Consider the following 24,843-nt stretch of genomic DNA (forward strand, 5'->3'; position numbering starts at 1 on the left):
GCTGTGGCCTAGATCACATCAACACGGCGAGTGGCATCCAGGTTCCAGCTTCCTTGCCATGCTCTGCATCAATGACTGTTAAACTTTCTGAACAGCACAATTAAGTAGTAAGCGAGCTATATGGGTGCTCAAAAACACCCATAAGACACGTCTAGTTTAAAACATTGGTGTTGACATGGCTGAAAAATAAACCATTTCTCAACTCATGCACTATATTTGGATGCGCATGTTCTTAAACCACATTTCAGGGCATCTGGCAGTCTGTAAAACTACACTTAACAGCAGAATCCATAGGTACCCAGACTAAAGAACATTTTTTAGACTGTTCAAAGGAACAATTTAAGTCACGTTAGCAAAAAGATGTAAAAAAAAAAAAAAAATACAGAAATTAGGTCAAATACACCCTTCCTTCTGTTGCCTACATTATACAGAAATCCCCCAAATGCATACTAGCTGATAGGATGTCTCATCAAGCAGCCCCAGCTGGCACCCTGGAGGTAAACATGACCTGGTCACCTACAATGACCTATCCTGGCGCACACTGGGACCTGTTCTATATCAGCAGGTCGAGAACTCCCCGTGGACTCCAGGCCTTACTGTGACACACAATTAGTCTTAACTCCTGAGCTGTCTGCCTTTGTCAACACTTTGTTCATTCAAATAGAAACCTGCCAGACCCTTTCAAATTAAATTGAAATGCTGGATTAAAAGGTGCTGCCCCTTTCATATAATCAAACAATGTCTTAGTTTTGCACACATTTTATATCTTCTTTTCCCGATCAAGCACTCGAGTGAGAATTTCTAACTAATCTTCTGTTTATGTTCAGTAACACACCAGCTCTCTACAGGGACTATTAGGTACAGTCAACTGTTTCCTCCACATTTAGTACAACTATAATCAAGACAGCTATGTTATCACAGTTACATGGCTACAGGTATTAAAGCATCCAGTAGGCAGGGTCTATGATCTCCTTATACATTGGCAAACATGACAAAAGTACATAACCTTGTTAACCAAGGCAATAATTGTGCTGAGAACAAGATGAGATAACAAGAAACAGGGTCACCCAGTGGAAAATATTCTTACTGCAAAGGTCAGAGCCTAGAATCCCATCAGACAGTGAAGCTTCTGAGTGCACAAGGCTTGTAAATTACTGTGTGTCATGAGAAGAAGTAACATGGACAGGCAGTGCAGCAAATCATGAGAAGCAAAACTAGCATCCTACTCATCATCAAATGCACATCCTAATGCCATTGTGTAGCAAAGACATCTTGAGTCATAGCCTTCACTATACTCTAGCGTGTCTGTCATTACAATCCTACATACTTATAATAGACCTATCCTCAGGGGTTCCCTTTGTTCAGCAGATCAAAGGCAGAAATTTCCTGCTTGGCCCAGTGCCACTCTGTCTGGGAGAGCAGACATCCTTGCTGGCCCCAATATTACTCTCCAGGAGAGATCAATAGACTCACAGCCTAGCACCCACTACAGCTTGTATTTGTGTAGCTTGGAGAACTTCAAAGGAATATGTGTGCCAGCATCAGCTTAAAACCCAAGTTTAGGTTCTTTTTAATGCATATGTAAAACTTTTTAAGCAAAAAACGTTTACTTTTTACCATAACAATCTTAACTACTGCGGTACTAAATCATCTATCTCCAGCTGCTACCCAGCAACAGCCCTTTTACTCTCTGCAGGTAGTCAGAAGTATTCCCCCTTTAATTTACAGAGAGACCACAATGACCCAGCCCATGTAGGAGAGGGCAGGTTCAACTGACCTGACAAAGTCCCACCTCCCAACTGAATGACAGCCCAACATGAAAGTTACTGGCAGAGACAGGAGTCATGGATTTACAGAGAAACACCAACCTAGAATTGAACTTTATCCCAATCAGTAGCTGATACCCCCTTTTACATGAGAAATATAATGCTTTTCACAAACAGACCATCAGGGGGCGCTGTATGACTGATTTTGTGCTGAAACCCCTCCCACAAGACCGCGGTACTCTGGCAAACTGCCACAATGTAACAATGTTCACAGACAGGAATTAGCTGTTTTGGCTGTAAGAGACAGCTGTAAACAGCTAACAGCAGCTACATAACCTGCCCACAGTAAAAATGTCACCATGTAATAAATGTCAGAATGTAAATAGGGGAGAGTAAAGATTTTACAACGAGCAAACACTAACTAAATCATTTATACATAATTATGGTAAAAAATTAAGCACTTTTTTTACTACATTATTTTCACTGGAGTTCCTCTTTAACAAGCCAAATGATTAAGAGCTAAGAAGAGGTGCTTGGTATATATAAAATCCTGTATAACATTTATATACACATATTTTCACTATCCTACATCTTACTGATTTTTTATTATTATTATTTATATAGTGTTGACATCTTCCACAGCACTTTATAATTATATATATATATATATATATATATATATATATATATATATATATATATATATATATATATATATATATATATAACCACTATTGCGGAAAAAAAGTACATTTTAAATACATATAAACACCTAAGGCTTGATTGAGTAAGCTGCACTGCTAAAGCAGCGCACCTTAATGTGTAGGAAGGCACACTCCCATCTAAGGAAGGCACGCTCCTATCTAAGGAAGGCACGCTCCTATCTAAGGAAGGCACGCTCCTATCTAAGGAAGGCACGCTCCTATCTAAGGAAGGCACGCTCCTATCTAAGGAAGGCACGCTCCTATCTAAGGAAGGCACGCTCCTATCTAAGGAAGGCACGCTCCTATCTAAGGAAGGCACTCTACTAAGGAAAGTACACTCCTTACATAGTAGTGAGTACTGCTATGTAAGGCATGCATTAGCGGCCGCTCCTTCACATTAAAGGTGCACTGCTTTAGCAGTGCAGCTTAATGAATCAATCCCATACACATTAGATACACATTTATACAGAGGTAAAATGCACTATAAATTACTTTTCTCCTATGTTGCTGTCACTTACAGTAGGTAGTAAAAGCTGACTAGTTTTGGACGAGTATTTCTCCTCATGGGGGATTCTTGAAATGTCCCTTCTGCTTTACAAAAGCACCTCCTATACAAAGATGCCGGCCAGCCTCCCTACTCATTTGCACACTATTTTGGCATTTGGACTGAACAACTGCCATTCAGTAAGTCCATTTGAAACTAAAGACAACCATGAGAACCCCCCATGAGGAGATGGACTAGTCCAACACCAGCCAGATTTGTAATATTTTTATTACCTACTGTAAGTGAAAGCGTCATAGCAAAATGGTGTGCTTGACTGACTGACCAAGACAAAACAATCTACACTGAAAGCAGCTACATATAAAGCTTATGGTTTATAATGAGGCACGGCAGATAAAAATGATAAAAATAACGTCACAATAGCCAAGGTTTAATCTCTTTTAGTGTCAATTTCATATGGCCGCTGAACAAATACACAGATACATTTATTAGAGCCACTGTTCAGTAACAACGCTAAGATAAAAAGATTGGTAGTTAAAATACTTTTTGCTATAGTTAAGAAAGAGATTTCAAAATCCAGACAGGAATAAGTTAAAGCGAGTTAAAAATTACATTTTAGTGGCTCACCCATCCCTACGGAAAGAAATCCAGACGTTGCCCCTGAACTGACCTTGAAGCTTACAGGAAAGTCCCCACCCTTCTCTTCTCTTGGGGATACCACCAAATCTCCTGGCTGGAGCAGAACCGAGGCTCGCCTCAGTTAAACTTTTAAAGACTGCCAAGGATGGAGGAATTATGAGCAGTTTCATGAAGTGTATTGGTCCCTCCTTAGCTGTTAAGAGAACCCGGCATCCCCAGAGGAGGAGGGGTGCTGCTTAGTTACAAATCTTTCCAAGAGAAACTCACAGGGAGGAGGACTTCTCTTGTGGCATAGCTGACATGGCTGATCTTCTACAAGGTCACAACTATCCACAGTTGATAAAACATTTAACAGGCATTCAAAACAATGGCAAGGGTAAGCGTGGCGTCCATACTGGGTAACTGAGCAATTACACAGAAGCTCTGCTTTCCTAGTCTAAACAGGTAGATCTGCAGCAGAAAATTCTGCATTTTCTTGGTGAATCCATTACAGCTTTTGTTTGTAGTAGACTGAAAGGAACCTAAAAACCCTCCGCAAAAAAAAAAAAAAAAAATACTATATATACCCACCACTGCTACCCAGGAGGTAAGGGCTCCACTGAGGTAGGACACCGCGCTGATTGGGAAACCTTTGGCCACGGCAGCAGGGACGCCTTTGGATCAGCCTCTCCACGATGCCACCCACAAATCCGGAAGTAAGGGCCGCCGCGTCCGCACGCTTCTCTCCTATGTTGCTGTCACTTACAGTAGATAGTAGAAATCTGACAGAAGCGACAGGTTTTGGACTAGTCCATCTCTTCATAGGGGATTCTCAGCAAGGCTTTTATTCTTTATAAAGATATTCCCTAAAAAGAATTTAAACAATGATGTTGGCCAGCTTTCCAGTTCCCTACACAGTTTATTGGCAGTTGGACAGAGCAACTGCCATTCACCAAGTGCTTTTGAAAATAAATAAATCCCCGAGACTCCCCTAAGAAGAGATGGACTAGATTTCTACTACCTACTGTAAGTGACAGCAACATAGGAGAAAAGTAATTTATTGCTCATTTTACTCTGGAAAAAACGTACTTCTTACTTGTATATGTTTGCACATATTTTACATTTTATAATTTTTCGCCATAGTGCCCCTCCTCCCAACAACAGCTACTTTCATTGCTTTTGGCTCAATGGTGTTATGATAGAAGCAGATTCACTTTAAATTGTGCCTGTAGCTGTATATTTGGTCCAAGATCCCCCTATACATTCCTAGTAGTTTGGGTCACCCTGAGCTGCTTGGTTACTCTGTTGTACTGGTCCAAGCCCTATCTCATACAGCCTTATTAATCCCTGCCATGTACTGATGAGGACCAAAAGTCCGAAACAGGCTGTCTACATGTGGGTTTGATATGGCTGTGTAAAATTTAAAGCTATAGGCTTGCTATTCACCAGCGGTTCTGGATGCTTGCTTGGCTTACCAAGGGCGAAAAGGGATAATTTGCATGTTCAACAGTAGTGCATTGTGGGTAACCACAAATGTTCACTCTGGCCTGGTGCACACCAAAAAACGCTAGCAGATCCGCAAAATGCTAGCAGATTTTGAAACGCTTTTTCTTCTTTTTCTGTAGCGTTTCAGCTAGCATTTTGCGGTTTTGGGAAGCGTTTTTGGTGTAGTAGATTTCATGTATTGTTACAGTAAAGCTGTTACTGAACAGCTACTGTAACAAAAAACACCTGGCAAACTGCTCTGAAGTGCTGTTTTTCAGAGCGGTTTGCGTTTTTCCTATACTTAACATTGAGGCAGAAACGCATCTGCAATCCAAAATCTGCAGCAGCCCGGGAGTATGCGTTTCTGCAAAACGCCTCCTGCTCTGGTGTGCACCAGCCCATTGAAATACATTACCCTAGCGGATCCGCACCCGCAAGCAGATCGCAAACCGCAGCCGAACCGCTCTGGTGTGCACTAGGCCTTATAGCTGAATTATTGCAGATTTCCTTCTGTTCTAACCTTCCTGGCGGTAACCCCGCTAGCTGTGTCAGCACCCCGATCGCCACCGCCCCGCGCCGATTCGCCGATACCCGCGTCGCAGCAGAGCCCCCCCCCCCCTAGACCCCTGCGCTGCCTGGCCTATCAGTGCCAGGCAGCGCTAAGGGTTGGATCGGGACTCCCTTAGACGTCACGACGTCCATGACGTCGGTGATATCATCCCGCCCCGTCGCCATGGCGACGGGGGAAGCCCTCCAGGAAATCCCGTTCTTTGAACGGGATTTCCTGATCGCCTATCGCCGGAGGCGATCGGAGGGGCTGGGGGGAGCCCTAGGCTCGCTACATGATTTAAAAAAAATCAAAAATGAAAAAAAAAAAAACCGGCAGCACTGCCCCCTGGCGGTTTTTAATAGACCGCCAGGAGGGTTAAGAAGGCAAATATACCAGGCTTTGCTTTTTTTTAGTAGGAGGGCTATTTGGTCCCTTTTATCCTCCTATACATTCCTAGTAGTTTGGGTCACCCTGAGCTGCTTGGTTACTCTGTTGCTCTTCTGCGCATACAAGAAAAGGGATGTCCACATTCCTGTTAAAGATCTAAAGACCTGACCTGCACTGCACATTTTCTCTTAATGCAGTTGTATCATACTTGCAGGCAGCCACAACATTTCACAACATTAACATGTGCAATGCAGGCCGGGTCTTTCGATCTTTAACAGGAATGTGGTCATCCATTTTCTTGTAAACAATCCATGATGGGTAGATATGGTTGCGTATCTGATGTACCACAAACTGTGTAAAGGCTCCTACCCACGTTGCAACTTTTTGCTCAATTTTTCCGACAACCAGGTTTTTTTGGGCGCCACGATCAATCGTTTGCGCCATCTCGGGACATGGGTACATGCCCGCAATTAACCACACAACGTTTTGCACTGTGCAACAATTACGACCGTCACGGCAGATCGGATCTTTAAGATCCCTGGCGACTACCACGCAAAGTGTCACAAACGTTCCCACCCCTCCGTTCGTGCCCATCGCGTGCTCTCACGGGTATGAAGATGGGCTCGGAAAAATGCTTTTTAGTCGGAAGGCGTCGCTGTAAGGTTCCTCATTTCATCTTCAGGTGTATATTCAGCTTAATGCACAACTGTGACATGATCCTAAAGGACACAGGGATTTGACCTTTAACCACTTAATGACAAGCTGACTTATAAAAACGTCCTGCTAGAGCCTCTTAATGGCTCCAGGACGTTTTTAGAAGTCAGACAGTGCTGCTGCCGCGCGTGCACGTGTTTTCCCGTGCACGTGAAAATAGTGAAAAAAAAAACCACTAAAGCAAAGATACACTTTTATTTCCAAATACTATATTGTCACCATACTTTGTACTAGAGACATAATTAAAATCTTGTGATAACCAGGCCAAAAAGGCAGATAAAAATGTGTGGGTTTTATATACAGTAGCAGTGTTTATATTAAAAACTATAGGGGATGAAATTGGAGAAATAGTGTATTTTTTCATTTTTTCCTTGTTTTTCCCCTTTAAAGAGGAGCTGTCAGCCATCCTATCTCAGGAAAAAAAACAAATATATAAGTAGATAAATGCTTGCTCTACTTACATAACAAATGTATTGCACTGTCCACATTATGATTCCTGTGAATTTTATAAAGGAAAAGTAGAGAATCCTATTCTAGACAGTTTCCATATTTACTGTGGCTATTTTGAAGCCAGTCATGATGTAATATCGGCCCTTAGTCTCCTCTGCCTGATTTGGCCGCCCTTCACTATAGAAAGTGCATTGTTTCAGCCTGAGAAATTTTGGCCAATCAGAGAGGAACAGAGGTGTGAGAGGAGAAAACAGGAGGGAAAGAGGCTTCAGCCAATCAGGCTGCATTAGTTAAGTCTGAGGGGAAGTAGAGAAGCAAAAAAAGACAACCCAGCATGCCCTGCAACTTCTCAATTTGTGTACCAAATTTTCTGTGTACCAAATAAGAGTCATGTAAACTGGGGAATGATAATTTATCAACAAGAAAAATAATAGGGATTTTAACTTTTGGATTGCCTGATTAGCATACTTATTACTTGCTTACCAGATACAAATAAAAAATAGATTTTTGATTTTATGCCCGACATTTAAAGGGCCCATACACTTAATGATTTTCCCGATGATATACATCAGATTCGATCACTGTGATCGAATCTGCTGTGAAATCGTTGCGCAAACGCTGACCGAACGATCGATTTCTGTCCGAAATCGATTGTTCCCGTCGATCCGTTCTTGCGGAAGATTTCCCTCTATCGAAGGCAGGTCGGGAGTGCTTCGATAGCGGTGTTCGAATGTCCGACGCTAGCGGCAATACATTACTTGTTCCGCCGGCACGTGTCCCCACTGTCACCGCTGCTCCTTTTCCGCTGGGTTCCGGCAGGCTTCACTTCTTCCTGTCCCGACAGGAAGTTTAAACAGTAGAGCGGCCTCTACTGTTTAAACTTCCCCGTACAGGAAGTACAGTGAAGCTGTAGCCCTGGAGCCCAGAGTGGAGAAGAGACAGCGGAGACCAGGGGACTCGCGCCGGCTGGATCAGGTAATGTATGCGGGGGGGGAGGGGGTTCGGAGACAGCGGCAGCTTTACACATGGTGAATCTATTTCATACTAAAATCGATTCACAATCGGTTTGCAGTAAAGGCAGCCATCCGATCCCTCTCTGCTCAGATTCGATCAGAGAGGGATCTATCTGTTGGTCGATCTGATGGCAAATCGACCAGTGTATGGCCACCTTTACTCTTTAAAATGCATAGAAAATAAAGTAATTACTGAAAACAAATATCAACCTAAAGCCTAAAGCCCAATTGGTGGTAAAATAAACAAGATATAGATCATTTCATTGTGATTAGTAGTGATTAAAGGACTTACGAGGTGACATATGACATGATGAGATAGACATGTGTATGTATAGTGCCAAGCGCACAAATAACTATGCTGTGTTCCTTTTTTTCTTTCTCTGCCTGAAAAAGTTAAAAATCAGGTATGAAAGTGACAGTTTCTGTCTGGGTCGGGACCGGGTCGGACTGGGTCAGACTATAGCATAACCCTCACTGATAAGTAATTACAGCCATAAAACATTTTTCTGTCAGTAAATGGCTTTTAAGAGCAGGAAAGAGATAAAAGGGGTTAATAAATGATAGATTTGAGCTCTGGCATACTGCAATGAATGTGTCATTGAGTAGAGACAATGAAACAGTAAAAACTTAAAAACTAGATTTAAATATAAAATAAAACTGTGGGATATGTAAAAAATACATTTTTAGGAGAAGTAGGATAGATATAATTGTTTTTCTCCGAAGTTTATTTTCACCTCGTAAGTCCTTTAAGCTATTGGCAAATGAAAGGAATGACCACTGAAAGGTGAAAATCGCTCGTCCGTTAGGGTTAAAACCGCCTTTGGGGTGAAGTGGCTATTGTTGTCACAAGCACTCAGGCTTGAGTTGTTATGTAGCAGGTTCACTTTAAATATATATATATATATATATATATATATATATATATATATATATATATATATATATATATATATATATATATATATATATATATATATATATATATATATATATATATATATATATTGTATACACATACACACACTATCTATCTATCTAAAACTACTTTCTTCCCTTTGTAACATTATAACATTTCTATTATCTTAAAAGAAAGTTCGTCACCTTTTCAGTTATATACAAATTATTTTAATAATCCAATCTGGGATCTATGGATTCATAGGAGGTATGATATCAGTGACTCTCTGAACCAACTACATACACAAAGGATTTCAGTGAACATTACCACAGAGTCTTGTTGGCATCTTTTCAGCAGGTCTTTGTAGTTTTTCTTTAAAGGGAGCCCAAGGTGAGGAGGTGAGAGATATGGAGGCCGGCACATTTCCTTTTAGATAATGCACATTGCCTGGCTGTCCTACTGATCCTCTGCCTCTAAAGCTGACCATACACTAGGCCGATTACCCGCCGATCGACAGCAGATTCGATCACTGGGATCGAATCTGCTGTCACATCGTTCCCGCTACACGCCAAATTTCGATCTATTTCGTCCGATCCCGTCAATCGCTCCGTGCGGAAAGTTACCGTCGATCGCCCGTGGGTAGGGAGCGCGTCGCTAGCGGCGTTCGAGTGCCCGACGACCGACGCAGTAGAGCGGCAATACATTACCTGCTCCGCCGGCGCGACTGCCCCTGGTCACCGCATGCCGGACCCAGGGACCAGACCAGAGCGGAGACGGAGCAGCGGTGACCGGGGGCAGTCGCGCCGGCGGAGCAGGTAATGTATGCGGGGGGGGGGGGGGGGGGGGGGAGGCGGCAGCACCACCACCCCCACAGATTGTGAACGGTTTCAGGCTGAAATCGGTTCACAATCTGTTTGCAGTAAAGGTAGCCATACGATCCCTCTCTGACCAGATTCGATCAGAGAGGGATCTATCTGTTGGTCGAATCTTATGGCAAATCGACCAGTGTATGGCTACCTTAATACTTAAATTAAGCGATAGACCCTGGACAAGCATGCAGATCAGAGGTCTATGACAAATCTGACAAGATTAGCTGCATGCTTGTTTTGGGTGTGTGATTTACGCTCTACTGAGTAGAAAGATCAGCAGGACTGCCAGGCAAGGGGTACTGTTTGAAATGAAATAAATATGGCAGCTTCCATAGGTCTCAGGCCTTGTTCGCACTGCACGCGTTTCCAGACGCGTTTTGGGAACGCGTGCAGGAGGCCGACACGCACATCATCAGACAGTGCATAGACTGCACTGTCTGATGTTAACACTGCACACACACACAAACACACACACATATAGATAAAAGTTCCCGGTTAATGAACGAGATAGGGACTGTAGGTGGGTTCTTCACCTGAATCTTTCCAAAAGTCGAAACGCTGTACCATCTCTGTCCCCTGTGCCTTTAGTATCCCTCTCTGTGTCACCTTTGTTCCCTGTGCCTTCAGTATCCCCTCTTTCCCCCACTGTGTCACCTCTGTACCCCATATCCTTAGTGTACTGCAGAAAAATGTAATTCTACTGGTTTAAAAATCATTTTCTTTGAACTTTTTACAATTGATTTTCTCAAAAACTACAAAGCCCTGGTCTTTATGAAAAAAAAAAAAAAGTTTTAAATTTCCAGTCCATTTGTAAGCCAGGTATTTGTAAATCCGGGGACTGCCTGTATATATTGATAATAATGAGTAATGTGTGAATTGTTATACAATTAGCCTCCATTAGCCTAGTTTTTTTTATTTAATTGTGTTTTTGATATAATCGTCACTGAAAGCAGAAACACCAGAATGTTCCACACTAATGCTCCTACGGTGTGGAAGACCCCCAATCCATCTCTCTCCTTTCCTGGCTGCCATACACAAGCTGCAGGCTGGCTGTAATCTTGATGACAGAGGAGGCAGCAGGAGGGGTGGAACTACATCCTGCCTGTGAGTGCTCCTCCCCTCCCTATCTTCTGCTTGTAAGAATAACTACAGAGGTGATAACTTAAAGAGGAACTCCAGTGAAAATAATGTAGTAAAAAAAGTGCTTCATTTTTACCATAATTATGTATAAATGATTTAGTCAGTGTTTGCCCATTGTAAAATCTTTCCTCTCCCCGATTTACATTCTTACATTTTTACTGTGGGCAGGTTATGTAGCTGCTCCTAGCTGTTTTGGCTGTTAGACACAGCTCTAAGCAGCTAGTTCCTGTCTGTGAACATTGTTACATTGTGGCAGTTTGCCCAGAGTACCGCGGTCCCAGAGCTTCTTGTGGGAGGGGTTTCAGCACAAAATCAGTCATACAGCGCCCCCTGATGGTCTGTTTGTGAAAAGCATTATATTTCTCATGTAAAAGGGGGTATCAGCTACTGATTGAGATAAAGTTCAATTCTTGGTCGAAGTTTCTCGCTTAGGCCCATATGCAATTAACTTTTTCTGCTGAGTTTTTTCCTTGGTGATATTTTTATACCTTATCAATAAAATGCCTTTTAACCTCCTTAGCGGTAACCCCGTGCTGGACACGGGGTAAGCCGCCGGAGGGTGCCGCTCAGGCCCTGCTGGGCCTATTTTCATAATTTTTTTTTTGCTGGACGCAGCTAGCACTTTGCTAGCTGCGCCAGCACTCTGATCGCCGCCGGCCCCCGCCCGATCGCCGCTATCTGCTGCGGCGCGCGGCCCCCCCCCCCCCAGCGCTGCCTGGCCAATCAGTGCCAGGCAGCGCCGAGGGGTGGCCCGGGACTCCCAATGACGTCCCGACGTCAGTGACGTCGGTGACGTCATCCCGCCCCGTCGCCATGGCGACGGGGGAAGCCCTCCAGGAAATCCCGTTCTATGAACGGGATTTCCTGATCGGAGATCGCCGAAGGTGATCGAAGCGGGCGGGGGGATGCCGCTCAGCAGCGGCTATCATGTAGCGAGCCCTGGGCTCGCTACATGATTTAAAAAAAATAAATAAATAAAAAACATTGCTGCGCTGCCCCCTGGCGGGATTTTTCATACCGCCAAGGGGGTTAAGCCACCATCAAACAAAAAATACTTGACAATACATTTTCACCTACTTTTGAAGTTTATTTAATTGCAAAGTACTGAAAAAGTTATTTTAAACAGAAGATGAAAAACTATCTCCTAGAATAAAACTTTGCAGAAAAAGTGAATTGTATATGGGCCTTACTGTGAAAACGTATTACTACAGGATAATAAGGCAAGATTCTTTAGTGAATGAACACTTCAAATACAGATCGATGTGTGGTGATAAGTTTTCACTTGCCTTATTATTACCAGCATGATCTTAGTGAATTGTGGCCAATGTTCATTAGACAAGGTGTATGGATTACAAGCTTGGGCCATCACAAAAACATAACAGAATAAGTATGCTCAAACGTCAACAGGAGTGTTCGGATGCCTAACGGTGGATATAAAGAGGGGGGAATGTACAATTTGCCTCAACCTGGAACATCCAGTTTGTCATTGCTGTAGTGATGTACAGAAAATCCAAGCAAAAACCTTTTTTGTTTTCAGAAACCCTTCTACTATTTACAGACCCCCCATCTATAGGTGAGGAGTGCCTACACATGGGGTACCTCTATTATCATTAATTCTCCAAAGGGGTCTACCTTACTGGCTTGTAATTGTTCTTCTGTCACTACCACCATAGAAGGTTTCAAGCCAAGATGCGTCAGAGTCAGGCTGAAAACATCAACTTGTTATTGTTTTTTTTTTTCCCCCTTGTAAATAAAGGATCTACAACCCTTTTTCTGTGCATTTGTGAGCTGTGCACCTCTGATAGCCAATGATCTACTGTGACAGTTCTGCAAACATCAGAGATACAAATGAGAAGATTTGACACATAAACTGATGCACCTGTAAGAGATGATCTGGGGCTGGTTTTATTTTCGTGCAGATTTATCAATCAAGCTGAGCAGTTATATTAAATTTGTCTTACACTGCTCTAGTTTGTACTTCTTGCTGTGCAGCAGAACTGATAAATCTCCCCTACTGTGTTTCTTTCAAAGACATATTTCTTTATACTATGTGTATGCTTAGGAGGAGTTATTTTTGTCCGTTAGGCTAGGAAAAGCAATATTATGTCATATTAGCAGGACTATGGAAATGAGTGCACCTAATGAATTCTATAGAATGAAAGTATAGAAGGTGGAATGGAATAAAGCAATGATCTCAAGTCAATAAGCATTACCACATTCGGTAATGCTGAAAACCGCTGATTTTACAAATCATCTTCCCTAATTCAAATTCACTAAACCTATTACCACACTGAAAATGAGAGTTTACCAACTAGTGAGCTAAATTACCTCAGGAAATGTCAAGAAATTGCAATTCACAAAAATGTATCCATTCGATAAATCGGACAAAAGTGTGTGATATTTTTCGCCTGCTCATAGCAGCCAGTAACTTTCTTTTTCCAGGCTCTCTGTGCGGTAACTTGACAGACATCCTTTAGGTAAAGAAAGGCAGCCAATAGGAAGAGCCACATAGCGTTGCTTCTTAGCTTATTCGATGCAACAGGGATTCCGGTGGATCTTTCACTGTATCAGAACAGACACTTTTTTTTTTTTGGGGGGGGGGGGTTCTTCATCCCTTTAGATGTGAAAATCTGTATTCTGGCATACAGAAGAGCTCCCCCTGGTGGATGAAGCACATCTAAAGGGATGTTAGGGATGCTCCGGACAGAAGTACACCCGGCTCATACACGCAGCTCTCTGCCTCACCACTGACATGCTACATGGGCAACACGGTGGCGTAGTGGTTAGCTCTCTCGCCTTGCAGCGCTGGGTCCCTGGTTCAAATCCCAGCCAGGGCACTATCTGCAAAGAGTTTGTATGTTCTCTCCGTGTCTGCGTGGGTTTCCTCCGGGCACTCCGGTTTCCTCCCACATTCCAAAAACATACAGATAAGTTAATTGGCTCCCTCTAAAAAATTGGCCCTAGACTACAGTACTTACACTACATATTATAGACATATGGCAATGGTAGGGATTAGATTGTGAGCTCCTTTGAGGGACAGTTAGTGACAAGAGATATATATATATATATATATATATATATATATATATATATACACATATATACACATACATACACTGTACAGCGCTGCGTAATATGTCGGCGCTATATAAATACTAAATAATAATAATAATAATGGCTGGTAAGTGACACTCAGGCCCAGTTCACACTACAAGAGCTTTCTAAGCACTAGTGATTTGAAATGCCACGCTATGGGAGATTTTACAAAATCACATTGCTCCAGTGTGAACACACACAAAGGATAACATTAGCAAGAGCTTTTAAAATCACAAAGTGCTTAGAAAAGCTCTTATAGTGTGAACAAACCCTTACCAAGCGGGGCTTAGCGAATTGAGGCATGTTTGTTCGGTAAACTACTGATCTTCTGCCTCATGCAGACAATATAGTGAATTTGGGGGGAAAAAAAAGTTTAAAAAATACTAAATGAGGTACTTTACTGACCAAAAGGATTTTACCGACCTGCCCTTTGTGAATTGAGACCAATGTGTTCAATAAAAAAAAAAAAAAAAAGTAACCTTATTTCCGCCATCCTAAATATCTTCTATATGTAAATAGATAAAGGAGCAACTCCAAACTTTGTTCACGGTTATGTGTCCCCTCTTTATATTGAACAATAGAGATGGTCAATGAGAGGCTAATAATTTAGGGCTAATGCAAATTTTAGGACAATGTTTTCAAGGGAATACATCAAGGAATTGAGTGAATCAGAGGCAATAGCTGAGAATTTTGTTTGCTCCAATTCCAAGCTGCATACATTTGCATCAGCTCAACATGATTAGCGACTCACTGACTAGCTTCTTTCAACAACAAATGCGAATGAGGGGATATAACAATTAAAACTTTAAAAGGAGGTAGCTTATCTCTGGACAAGTAACAAAGTCACATGGCAGCGCAGGGTCCCCGGTTCAAATTCCAGCCAGGGCACTATCTGCACAGAGTTTGTATGTTCTCCCCGTGTCTGTGTGGGTTTCCTCTGGGCACTCCATTTTCCACTCACATCCCAAAAATATACAGATAAGTTAATTGTCTTCCCAGTAAATTGGCCCTAGACTATGATACGTACACTACATAATAAAGATAGGGATTAGATTGTGAGCCCCATTGAGGGACAGCAAAAGTGACAAGACTATATACTCAAAACAGCGCTGCTGAAGAGGTCGATGCTATATAAATACTAAATAATAAGAATAATAATAATAATAACAACAACAGTGATATGGAAAGGTTTTTTGTTTTTTTTTACATGTTTCCCAGACTCCCAGTTTCTTCAGGTTACAGATCAGCATCTAAGCCTTTTAGATAATGATGTGCTCCTTTTGGACACCTCTTAAGGTGCCCATTGACGGTACAATTTTTAAATCAGATTCAATCTTTCAACGCACTTTTTACGATTGTAAGTAATCTGAAGGAAATTATCGATTGTTCCCATAAACGGATCAGTTAGGGCATTTTCTCTCTTCAGATAGGATTGTAAAATCCAACGTTTGAATCGATTACATTTTCTTTTTTTTCAATCGACCAAAGAATCACTTCACATCGATTTCCGCCACACACTGTGCAGTTTTCTGTACAATTCAATCATAAAAAGTGCGTTGAAAGATTGCATCTGAGGAAAAAAAATTGTACCGTTGATGGACACCTTTAGCGTGCATACACATCCAATTTTCATTGGCCAATTTCACCACCTTCATGTAAGATGAGGGCCTAAAGATTTTGAACACTATGAACAGACTGTGTAGGTAAGCTCTCATATTACAAGATTTGGCCAATCAAAATTAGATGTGTCTACACAGCTTAAACCCTGGTACACACCTTCAATTTTGATTGGCCCATCTTACCACCTCCATGTAGTATGAGGGTCAACAGATTGTGAATACTATGAGCAGATCGAAAAGGTCTCATACTACATGGAGGTGGTAAAATTGGTCCGTAATTGGCAAATCAAAGTTGAAAGTCTGTAGCAGGCTTCAGTTTTTACCCTGTTGGGGTTGGTTTTATCCCCGTGATAGAACATCAATGGCATGTGTCCTAGGACTAGGCGAGAATACCTATGTTAGAAGTGGTTGCCTTTACCTTCAGAAACCCAACTGGACTGAGTGAGTGAAAGACTTGAAAACATATCTGTGTTCCCTTAGGAGGATATTACACCAGACGTTTGTGCTCTTATTCTTTTCTACTGTTATCAGCCAGTAAGCTCTAGTCACATATCACTAGGATACAGTTGAGCGACATGTTCTCTTGCAATGGAGGGAGAAGGTGGAACAGAGAAGTCGGGGTAAGCAGGGGAACGATGTGCTCTCACAAGATGACCCAGAAGAAATTTCAGCAACATTATTGGGGTGGCTGTACACACACACAGATTCTTGGCAGAGATAGCCCCAACCACCCGCAAGTTTAGTCTTGTGTGTGTACAAGAATTTAGTCACGGTCCAGCTTAAGAAATTAAAAACAGTGTAGCATACCGGTTTTCTTTTTCCAATTAGTTAGTTATCGAGCACCCAGGCCTGCATTCCTGTTTTTATAAAAATGTATACCATATAATTGTCATCAAGTATTACCGTAATACTGACACAAATAGAAATAGAGGCTGGTAGACTTGGAAAATTAAATCTGTTCAATGTATTTGTTTTTGTACAAGGTCTGCTTTATGAGGCTTGCTAAATTTAGGAGGCACAAAATGACTAATGAGTCTTCTTGAAGCAATAGACAATACTAAAGGCCCGAAAGGGAGTAGAGAGCAAGAATCATAGATGCAGATCTCATCGCAGAGCCCTTAAGGGAGGCAGGTCTCAAGTGTGTTTATTAAAACATCGGATTACACCCAATGATGTATTTTTTATGTTGGGTGGAATTAGCCTTGAAACACTAATTGGGATTGTTTGCTCTATGCTGGTATTTTCCTTGTCACCCTTAAAAAGGCCACCTGATTTTCATAGTCCCCTTTGAAACGTGATGCCTATCACATCGCATTAAAACTGTGCTCTTTGCATACATTACCATTTCCCTCCGTGTATTGGCCCAAAAACCTTTAACAGCAATGTGCTCACCTTGACGAACCTTACCAGTTTACAGATAATAGCTAGGATAAGGCATTACAATGCAGCTCACAAGTGTCAAAGCGCAAGCCACCTCATTAAAGCGAGTTGCACATTTTAGGAGTCATCAGCACTTATGCCCCCAATACATATCACATGAAGAACTCTTGTGAACGCAGGCAGTGCTACAATTACCGTTTTTCAGGCCTTAGGAATAATAACATTCGACTTTTTAATCACAAGGTAACGCAGAGTCTGTGCATGAGGGAAAAACAAAAACAACTCATAGATGTAACTTTATCAAAGGCAAGTGTTGCATTTGACTTTAAAATAAGATTTATGTATTAAAAAATCTTGAAGAAGACATCAGCAAAACATCCTAATTTGGGAAGCGATAAGGACAGTGGCCTAGATAGACTTTCAACAGACGAACACGAGCAAAATGCGTTGATATCACTCCCACGGTTTGACATGATCAGATTACAAGACGCATTATGAAGATGGTTTATATTTTGAAATAAATCTAAACCAGTCTGATTCTATCCCTCCGGGATTATCACTTCCAGCAAGAGAGCCAGCACATCCAGACGTTAACCCCATCACATTGGGGAGAATGCAATTAACTCTTTAAACAATCATGGGCTTTTAAATAGGCACAAAGACCACAGCTTCTGCAACATTTTTTCTTAAAGTAAACCAGTAATAAAAAAAAATAAAAAAAAAAAAAAAAAAGTCAAATATCAGGCTTCCCACATCCTCTTTGAGACGACTGATCCAGTGTTGAAGCCCTCTGGAAATTCACAGCCATGCTCTCATCCATGAACAAGCGTGGACGACATGTGCCTGCACAGTTGTTGCCCGGGCTTGGCAGGAAAAACCGAACCTGATTGGCTACTGCGCAGTGCAGGCGCTCTTGTTTATGGATGAGAGCGTGGCCGGGCGCACTCTTTGACAGTCCCTTGTCTAGGAGGTTCAGGGAGTCCTATTGCTGGATCGCTGGATGTGAGGTGAATGGGGAAGGCTCTGGGTTATCCCTTTACTGAGGTAAGTACCTATTTGGGGGACTTTTTTCCCTTCAGGTACACTTTAAAAGCCCTAGTCTTCCCTCCAGACCTTTTTTTAGTGTTTGTGAGTAAAATGGAATAGTCCCCATTTAACGTTACAGTTTTCATAAATGTTCCTATTGTAAAATGTCCTTTAAAAAAAGTAAGTCACATGACCCAGTTTTGCTGTCACCACCTCACCTTGTTTACCTCCTCCCTCTGCTCCCTACCCTGTACAGTGAGGAGGTAGACAGGGTGTGCTCTGCACTAGCAGAAGACAACTGATGCTCCCTCCTAGCTCCTCCCTGACTACCTTCTGTGGGTCAGAATGGGAAATGGTAAAGTAATTTTGACAGTTCACAGGCTATTGTTTAGGCCAGCAAAGCTACATCTGATATTGATACCGGGAGTCAGTGCTACAAACTCAGCAAGCCAGGTATTTAAAAATGAATAATGTTTTAATTGTTAAGCACGAAACATTGAGCATTGTTAATTATGATTTATTCCACACAATAGGTATATAAAAAAATGCAATTGGTCTGAAATAATGTCCACAGATGCTACAGCCTGATAAATCCCAAGCCGGAGTATGAACAGAACTTGAAATGTCCTCCAGAGAGGAAGAAAGGACTGAACATTAAAAGAACCCCTTAGGCTAGATTCACACTGGGGTGTTGCCTTGTGTTGCATTATAACGTGCACAAAACATCATCAAAAACATGTCATGCAGGCAAAGAAGCAAATGGCCAATGAGCACCTTAACTGACTAACCTGCGCATCAACCTGTGCGATTCTATGTTCTGCGTTGTAATTCCAAAAATTAGTTGCTTCATATTGCAACTAATGACGTGAACAATTCATAGACTTTGAACAGCACTGCACAACGTGTGCAATACAGCGTCCATTACAACGCACCACAGTGTGTCAGTATCTCTAAATTAAAACTATGCAAATAAAAATCAATGACTAAATACACAGAGATACTGACTGAACTAGGCATTTCTGAAATACTCTGCATAAAAGAGTAAATAACTAGAAGATTCAGCTACATCCTGTTTGTATGCATTTAAACCTCTCCTAAAATGGTTAGAACGGATCTACATTCCGTAAATACTTCTGCTTCTCAGTGATTTTGGTCCCGTCTCTACAAATCATTAAATTTCGCATGCGTTTTCACATTATTTTATGCTAATTTTATGTGAATTTTCGTATAATAGATAATCACTACAAGGGAAACCGACGCCAGGTGAAAAAAATCTGCGGTAAGCCGCCCACTTGGTTTTTTTCAGATCACAACGGACTACAAAAAATGCATTCAGTGAAAACCAACTGAAATGACATTGCACACTGAGCGGAAATGGGCCCTTACGCTCTGCACACACTTAAAACAGTCAGTCGAAACAATTGTTTCTGATCGTCTCAGATAAAAATCTTAAGTATTAAGTACAGCGCTGCGCAATATGTTGGCGCTTTATAAATACAATAAATAAATAATAAATAAGTATGTACAGATGTCCAAGACATCGCTGGTCAGATGGCCATATTCCAACACTCTTTGTTCAGTGCCTATTCAGCTCCTGCAGGAGGGTGCCACTGGGACTTGCCTCTCCATATAAGCAACTGGGTAAATGCTGCGCAAAATAATACCAGATGATCATGTCGGGTGATAAAAACAAGCAGTATCTGTGTGGCGTAACAGCTATTTTAACAATATCAAGCTGAGAAGCATTGTGCAATAAATATATGAGAGAGAGAGAGAGAGAGAGAGAGAGAGAGAGAGCGAGAGAGGGAGAGAGCGAGCGTGCGTGAGAGTGAGAGAATGCACAGGACTTCTCTGCTTCATGCAGGGATGATGAGCAAGATGGCAGCTCCCACACAAAAGAAAACAGAAATCTGCCATGAAAAAAAAAGTAACGGTTAAAATGGATCATGTGCCCTCGTTTATGGGCAATTAGAAAAGTTGAAATTGCAAACACAAGCCAATAACCAGAGAACGATTACGTATATATCCTATATAATAAAGCCCCTGTTTCTGCGCCCCGTGTCCTTGTGTCGTGTCTGGCGCGCATGTGTGGCACGCAGATAGACTTCAGAGAGCAGAGGATGGGTGGGCAGGAACGAGTGTATGCAGGTCGGGGGACGTTGCTTTTTTGAACGGACGGGCACATTATATAAAAAATATATTTCTATTACAGCTCTTCATGAATGAGAAATCATGTAGACAGGAGAAACAAGGTTGCCATTTTTTAACTGTGTTCTGTTGATTCATGAGTAGTGTGAGGGATAGGTCCTCTTTGATTCTGCAAACACAAAACATGTACAACAATGTACCACCTTAGTCTGGGCAATATGCCGCCATACACCGTGCTCTGCAGTGCTATGCAATGTCTGCCCAATTCAAGTTTAACTGAAAGGGGCTGCATGTCCCATCACAGCATATAGAAAGAGAGAGCGCGCATGCGACAGAAGGAAGTGAATATCATGAAGATCTAATAATAGGTCAGCTGCATAGCGTACTGGTAAGGGTTTGATGTAGGATTGAGTCAGTACATAAAATAAGTAAGGAGTCTATGGGCATGGCTCCCTAATGATCCTGGTCGCCCATGGAGCGCGCCCCAAGTGGTTGCAGCCCTGAAACACTTTGAGTCCACCAGGAGAAAAGTACAATATAAATGTTCGGTGTCTTCTGTCTGTGTGTTGTCATAGTATGTAAATAGTATTAGGGATTATTAGCTATGAGTGATCGATTGATAAGCATGGTAGTACATAATTGAAAATAAATAATCATACAATACTTTAAATGCCATCCATATTAAAAGTTGGGTTTGAAGAAGGTTAAGAACAGTATTCTTACCCAGTCGTCCAGGCACTGTGTGCCTTGGTCATTTATAACTAGAGAAAACTGAGGCAAGGAGCATCCTATTATGCTGTCCATATTGTATTTGTGTACTAAAGGCCAGTGTGTTCACTTCAAAGAGTTGATGGGGAGGAGGAGAAAGAGAACCAGGAACAATGACAATCTTCTCAACAAGATACACATCAAAAGACCCAGAGCTGAAAACCAGAATCTGGGGGGTCCTTTAATTACCATCCACAACCTCCATGTCGGTCCAAGAACCAGAAGTGAGACATAATAAAAATAAATCGTGAAAAAGCATTTTCAAGGGTAGAAGATTCTCCTGAATACCTCATTCTGTGCTATAAACTACGGTAATGTCTTCGTTCTATTAGAGATCTCTATGATAAAGCTTTTCTGCACAAGCCAGTTTGTTGCAATAACCTTCTGAGGAACATGTGTTAAGACTGTTAGGCAGGGAACACACTTGACTGTTTTCGTGCGCGTTTTCTGCACAGAAAAACTGAGAACTCATGTTAATCAATGTGTTAGTACACACTTAATATGTTGTTCGCATGCAGAAAAAAAACTGACATTCTACATCATGACTCATAACAATTACATCAGCTGCTATGAAAAAACGCGCGCGTTTTCCTGCATGGAAACACAATTGGTGTGCAGAAAAAGTGTGCAGAAAAACTGAAAGTCAAGTGTGTTCCCTGCCTTTAGCACAGGGTCTTCTGGAATCACATGTTGCCTCAAATATAACAGGCAAACTTCATGATCCTTATTTAATGAGAAAACAGTTTCCCAATCCTACCCCTGAATAGAAATTGTGTCTGTGGGGCAGCCTATACACGGGCCTATATATTGTATTCCTCCTGTGTACATGGAAGGTTACCTGCAGTACATGCACTGGTGGGGCTTCAGGTGGTCAAGTTTGAAAAAACAAACTTCCATGTTTGCTGAAAAAAAATGTAGTTGTCACGATTGCTCGAGCCACTTACCTCTCCTCGCATTCAGCGCTGATTCCTGCAAGGGCGGTGTAGTGTAACGACCGCTTGTTACACTCCAGCTGCCGAGTCTCATTCTGTACTCCTTTCTTCTAACTCCGCATGGCGGAGGATGCCAGCCCGACGTGCTTCCTGGAGCTGGCGTCCTCTGTTGCTAGGCGTGCACCTCTGCTGCCCTTATATTGCAGTGGCCGTAGGCGGTACTGCACCCTCCCTAATTGAGGAGCGGGGTGTTTGAACCCTGCACTCTCACACTTCTTTGCTGTTGCATCCCTGGTCATCAGCCACGGCGTTCCATCGCCGTTCCCCCTCCAAGTAGTTTCCCTTTTGGCAAATATTAACAACCATGAACTCTTTACATGTAATGAATCGCATTGAGAATGTATATGCTGCTGGCCATCATTTTTGTTGTGAATAGTGTTATATATAAATTTGAATGGCAGATACCCCATGTGATGTTGGTGTCATGAGCCAGCAAGCCAGTAGATGGAGGCTATGTATATGGCTCCGTTTATGGATTTATTAATTTTTCTAACAAACCTCCCTTTTTTCTGGGTTAATAGATTTCCCCTATTTCAAGCTTTGAGTAAATTGTCCATAATCTTAGGTTTTATTATGACAGAACAGCTGAGCGGTGTAGTCCGCGTTATATATTTCGTGTTTTAACACGTATGATTGGCTCCCGATATACCAGGGGGAACTCTGGGGATTGTAGGCTTCAGCGCGTGGCTATTAATGTTGAAGACGGCCCGCGTGGGGTTATGGGTAATGTAGTTCCCGTGTGACTCATTACGCTAGCATAACAGCCAATTGGGAGAGATATTGTAACTTCAGCTCAGAACGGGCGAATGACGCCAACTGACACAAGGGACCATGTGACTGGTGGGTGGTAACATATAGCGTCTGCCGGCTCCGAATGGTCAAGCCCCTGATGAGTCGGATGACGAAACTAGTAGGGCGTGGCCTGGAGAGCCGGTGAGACGCTGAGACCTCGAGGGGAAAGATACTTTTTATATGCGCAATTTTTACGGAAACACATGTGAGTGCACTACTTTTAATCATTATTTTTAAATAAACGGAATTATGCTATGTCAAGCGTTGTTTGAGTCCTAGAAATCTGACATTGGAGGTAAAGACTTACAACATAAACGCTGGTCTGCTGGTCTGTGAGGGGTCGGCCATTGAGTCTGGTGAGAGGCTTACCTACTAAGGTGGTGGAGACACGCTGGGTGACAGCATTGGCAAAGAGGGGAGCACCGGTGGAAAGTAGTTGTCTATTGATATAACAGTATCACACTATTGTAGTTTATATTTTTTTCACATGATTAATGAGTATAAGAAGAGCGGAAACGGAGAAAGGAAGATCTGTTACTGGCTGGGCCAAATACGTGTTTTGCTGATCTTGAGTGATTAGCCATCTCTTCTGGTGAGCGTAACTGTTAACATTGGATGGAATTCTGGGGTGTATGAAGATTGTGGGAGATATAGAAGTGACTCACATTAATGGACGGACTTTATGGTTATTAGGCTGAAAGGGACTTGAATATTGAAATTGAGCCTAGTGTTGTTGAGCGCTCTGCTGTTTTTGTATTTATGTTCATGTGAGTGTGGCACGCACTATTTTGCACAGCGATCCAACAAGAAGATTGAGTGTATTACTGTGGGGTATTTAGTGAGGAGCGCAGAATCATTTATCATTCAAATTCTAGATTAGATAGCTGCCCTCCAGTATAGGTTAGATAGGTAGGTGCCCCCCAGTATAGGTTAGATTAGGTAGCTGCCCCCCAGTATAGGTTAGATTAGGTAGGTGCCCCCCAGTATAGGTTAGATTAGGTAGGTGCCCCCCAGTATAGGTTAGATTAGGTAGGTGCCCCCATAATGGAAAGGGGAGCCGGAGCCGCGGGGAGGGCAGCCCGACCTCTCCCTCCCTCTCACCGGGCCACCCTCCATGCTCCCCCCTTAGACACAGTAATTACGCAGCAGGAAGCTCTGTGCATAACTACTCACCTTAGTGCGTTCCACTTGCCGCTGATCTCCTCTCGTCATAGACGCCGATACACACGCTGCTTCCGGCTAAACAGGAAGCAGCGTGTGTATCAGCGTCTATGACGAGAGGAGATCAGCGGCAAGTGGAACGCAGGAAGGTGAGTAGTTATGCACAGAGCTTCCTGCTGCGTAATTACTCTGCGTCTGAGGGGGGAGCACGGAGGGAGAGGTCGGGCTGCCCTCCCCGCAGCTCCGGCTCCCCCTCCTTTACAGAGCCCCCCTCACAACAGCGCCCAGGGCGGCGGCACGGCCCTAAAAACGGGCCTGAGCGCTAGTAGTAATAACAGTCTCATAACGAAAGTAGTAACAGAGAGTCTCATAGAGATAGTAGTATTAACTGTAGAGAATGTACTGAGGCTGAAAAAAAAAAAAAAAAAAAAAAAAGAGAACAATTTGAGCTTTCTGTAGCTTTTGGAAATTATTAGCTAGTTGTAGATTAAAATGGAAAGTAGTTTTAAGTAACAGTAAACTACAAAAAGACTTGAGCAGCACTAATCTAGGTTTCTACCAATTTTTTTAACAAATTAGAATTTTCTGTTTAACGCCATATTGTAGGTGATGGCAAGTGAGAAAGTGCAAAATACTTACCGGTAACTATTCCTGCTCTGGCATCTATTTCTGTCCGTATAAACAGTTGAGTCATTACACAGTCCTTATACAGGAACTTCTTTATTTAGTCATCTCACTGCTACAGGTAGCAGCACTACACACCCTTAG

At 42.3% G+C, this 24,843-nt stretch overlaps 1 protein-coding gene across 8 annotated transcripts in view; it reads right to left on the reverse strand.

Moving 5' to 3' along the window:
• Positions 1-24,843, reverse strand: part of ZNF423 (zinc finger protein 423) — a 464,204-nt gene that overhangs the window by 279,512 nt on the left and 159,849 nt on the right. The window contains exon 1 of one of the 8 annotated variants that reach the window (XM_068261034.1): positions 4,182-4,467. The exons of the other annotated variants lie outside the window; for them this stretch is intronic. Within the exon in view, the coding sequence (XP_068117135.1) occupies positions 4,182-4,413 (232 nt within the window). The 5' untranslated portion in view covers positions 4,414-4,467. Of the gene's footprint in view, positions 1-4,181; positions 4,468-24,843 lie in introns of those variants that run through there. 8 annotated transcript variants of the gene reach the window in all.

The sequence above is a fragment of the Hyperolius riggenbachi genome, chromosome 11, assembly GCF_040937935.1.
Source record: "Hyperolius riggenbachi isolate aHypRig1 chromosome 11, aHypRig1.pri, whole genome shotgun sequence".
Taxonomy (NCBI): Eukaryota; Metazoa; Chordata; class Amphibia; order Anura; family Hyperoliidae; genus Hyperolius; species Hyperolius riggenbachi.